We start from the raw sequence: 3587 nt of genomic DNA, 5'->3' as shown, positions 1-3587 counted from the left end.
CTTTAGTATGCTATTAACTCGGCTGAAAATCTTGAAATAAATAGTATAAACAGACGAAAAACATATCTCATGTACCTCTTCTAAGCCGTTTTGCATAATTTCAAATTCTGCTTCACTCCGTCCCCTCTAACTCATTCAGAATTCGATCAGACATTGCCCGCCGTGAATAATCAAAAGAAAGAATCGAACGAAAGTGTGTGTTTGTGTGACCTCATTGTCAATTGATGAAATAAAATAAGAAGAAGAAGGAGAAGGAGAACAACAAGACTTTTAATTCCCAAGTTCATTCATTAATGTCAGCTACTATAAATCCATGATTTTTCAGAGTCCTCTTCCATCCACCAAAAGGGTTCATCAAAAGAGCCGGAAGAAAATGCCATTGTAGAATATGGAGACGAACAGGAGGACTAGAGAACGAACCTTGGGGCCCTTTAGAAAATATATTTTGTGAAGGGAGGAATAGGCAATGACTCGAGACAAAACTAAAAGGAAATAAAGAAGAATTTTCATAACCACTCAGGGCAGATCATCTGTCCGACAGAACTCTTGGAATGGAGGTGTTGAAGATGATAAATATCGAGAGGATCAAAGATGCTGAGGATGGTTCCACAGAGATCCCCGAGGAAGCGCCACGTCTTTGGACGGCTGCGGCTTCGTCACCTGATTATAAAACAAACAAACAAAATAGACATAGTATTTAACATTATGTTGATGTTAATTTGCAAATTATATGATTTTCCATCGTCCAAAAACGAGGAGCACAGTTCTAGAGGTTAAATGTTATTGAGTATTTTGGATCACAACTTTGTTATAAATTATGTAAATTTGTCAGAATCGTTTTAGTAATCTTATCTTTAAGTGTAAAAGAATATATATATATATATATATATATATATATATATATATATATATATATATATATATATATATATATGTGTGTGTGTGTGTGTGTGTGTGTATATATATATATATATAAATGAAAACTATCATCCAATTATACCAATATTTACTCCAGTTTAATCAAGTAAATATTGTTATAATGCAATGATAGTTTTCATATTATATATATATATATATATATATATATATATATATATATATATATATATATATATATATATATGACTTTTATCACATCACCGTGATTCATATACAATCAGTAAGCTACAAACGTCCTTTAATATCCAATTCGCTCTACCTCGGAAATAATATATTTTCATATATGTTACCGAAGGGGAATTTTTAGTTGATATTAACTTCGTCGTCCCGTGGGCTCGAACCAGCGACGGACAAGAACTCAGGACTACAGTGGACGCTTAACCCACACAGCTAGCAAGTGAGGTATAAGTAGATATCGGCTCCCATATACAAATCTCCCATCGAACTCAGGTGTTTGTATTTAGAGACGATATCCACCCACCTCTGCCATGTTAACCGTGTAGTGCATTTGTCGCACTCAGCCATATTATGACTTTTTATCACATCACCGTGATTCATATACAATCAGTAAGCTACAAACGTCCTTTAATATCCAATTCGCTCTACCTCGGAAATAATATATTTTCATATATGTTACCGAAGGGGAATTTTTTAGTTGATAATAAGTTCGTCCTCCCGTGGGCTCGAACCAGCAACGAACAAGAACTCAGGACTACAGTGGACGCTGAACGAATTGGATATTAAAGGACGTTTGTAGCTTACTGACTGTATATGAATCACGGTGATGTGATAAAAAGTCATAATATGGCTGCGTGCGACAAACGCACTACACGGTTAACATGGCAGAGGTGGGTGGATATCGTCTCTAAATAGAAACACCTGAGTTCGACGGGAGATTTGTATATGGGAGCCGATATCCACTTATACCTCACTTGCTAGCCGTGTAGGTTAAGCGTCCACTATAGTCCTTAGTTCTTCTCCGTCGCTGGTTCGAGCCCACGGGACGACGAACTTATTATCAACTAAAAACTTCCCCTTCGGTAACATATATGAAAATATATTATTTCCGAGGTAGAGCAAATTGGATATTAAAGGACGTTTGTAGCTGACTGATTGTATATGAATCACGGTGATGTGATAAAAAGTCATAATATGGCTGCGTGCGACAAACGCACTACACGGTTAACATGGCAGAGGTGGGTGGATATCGTCTCTAAATACAAACACCTGAGTTCGACGGGAGATTTGTATATGGGAGCCGATATCTACTTATACTTCACTTGCTAGCCGTGTGGGTTAAGCGTCCACTGTACTCCTGAGTTCTTGTCCGTCGCTGGTTCGAGCCCACGGGACGACTAACTTATTATCAACAAAAAAATTCCCCTTCGGTAACATATATGAAAATATATTATTTCCGAGGTAGAGCGAATTGGATATTAAAGGACGTTTGTAGTTTACTGATTATATATATATATATATATATATATATATATATATATATATATATATATATATATATATATATATATATATATATATACAAACACGGTGTATATGAAAACTATCATTGCATTGTACCAATATTTACTCCAGTTTAATCAAGAATACCTTATGAAGCAAAACTCTTCAGGTAATAAAACACTACTCACATTATCTAGATAGATAACTCAAATTTAACAAACACATAAATCTCTTAGTGGTAGTATGTAAGCGAATATTTTTTCATGAAGAAACATACAATGTACAGAAACTCTCTAGAAAATAAATCCAAGCCGGCTTACGCCGGCCAAGGGAAAAACCAGGAAGCACTGTATCTTCCACGAAATATGTTCCAATTGTGACTTACCTTTCGTGACGTAGACCATGACAGAGGCAGGGTCCACGTGCGGCGGGAGGCAGGAGTAATTCCCTGAGTCGCCGTACCTGGAAAGGAGGAGAAAGACGGGATCTGTTTGTCTCGTGGATTCACGAAATGAAAATAGCAAAGTTTTAGCTGAGTCTTGTCGTTTTCTTGGATATTCTAGATGGAAATGGTAGCTTTACTGTATAGTGTTTTGTCGTTTTTAAGGATTTACAAAAGTAATAAAGTAAGTTTTACAATTTTGTTTTCATGGTTCTGTAAATGAAATATTTGCATTTGGCAGTCTTGCCATTTCATAGTTTTACAAAACGAAGGAAATAATGTTTTGCTGAAATTCTTTTCATTTTCAAGGATTTGAAAAGCAAGAAAAAAGCATACTATAATATTCATGGATTTAGAAAACAAAAAAACATATTCGCCTTTTTCATAGATTTCCCAAACAAAAAGTTACATCATTTTCACGGATCTACGAAAAGAAGTAAAAAGAGGACTTTTTACAGAAACCCAAAATTTTTTTTCGGGGACCAAAGAAAAATAATAGAAACAAGATATACCAAAAACAGTAGCTTCACAATTTTTATTGAATTACTGGGATTTATCTCTGTCTATCAATCAAATGACCAAGTTGCAAAAAAATAATATTTAGGGAAAAGTCATTGTTTATTGCAGAGGAAAACCACATGAAAAAAGCAGTTTCGTAAATCCTATAGTAAAAAAAAAAAAAAAAAAAATCAAGTCGCTCAGTAAGAATAGCATAAAATTCGAAGATTTTCTTTTATGCCAGTTT

At 34.8% G+C, this 3587-nt stretch overlaps 1 protein-coding gene across 2 annotated transcripts in view; it reads right to left on the bottom strand.

Annotated features, from left to right (window-relative positions):
* Positions 1–429: 429 nt before the first annotated feature.
* The window catches only part of LOC136843689 (zwei Ig domain protein zig-8-like), a 190274-nt gene continuing 187116 nt past the window's right edge, over positions 430–3587 (bottom strand). For both annotated transcript variants that reach the window (XM_067112254.1, XM_067112255.1), the window contains 2 exons: positions 2786–2862; positions 430–660 (listed from right to left, as the gene is read on the bottom strand). In XM_067112254.1, the coding sequence (XP_066968355.1) occupies positions 527–660; positions 2786–2862 (211 nt within the window). In that variant the 3' untranslated portion in view covers positions 430–526. The remainder of the gene's footprint in view (positions 661–2785; positions 2863–3587) is intronic.

Source organism: Macrobrachium rosenbergii, chromosome 12 (assembly GCF_040412425.1).
Source record: "Macrobrachium rosenbergii isolate ZJJX-2024 chromosome 12, ASM4041242v1, whole genome shotgun sequence".
In the NCBI taxonomy this organism is placed as follows: domain Eukaryota; kingdom Metazoa; phylum Arthropoda; class Malacostraca; order Decapoda; family Palaemonidae; genus Macrobrachium; species Macrobrachium rosenbergii.
This window is presented reverse-complemented; position numbering and strand designations above follow the sequence as displayed.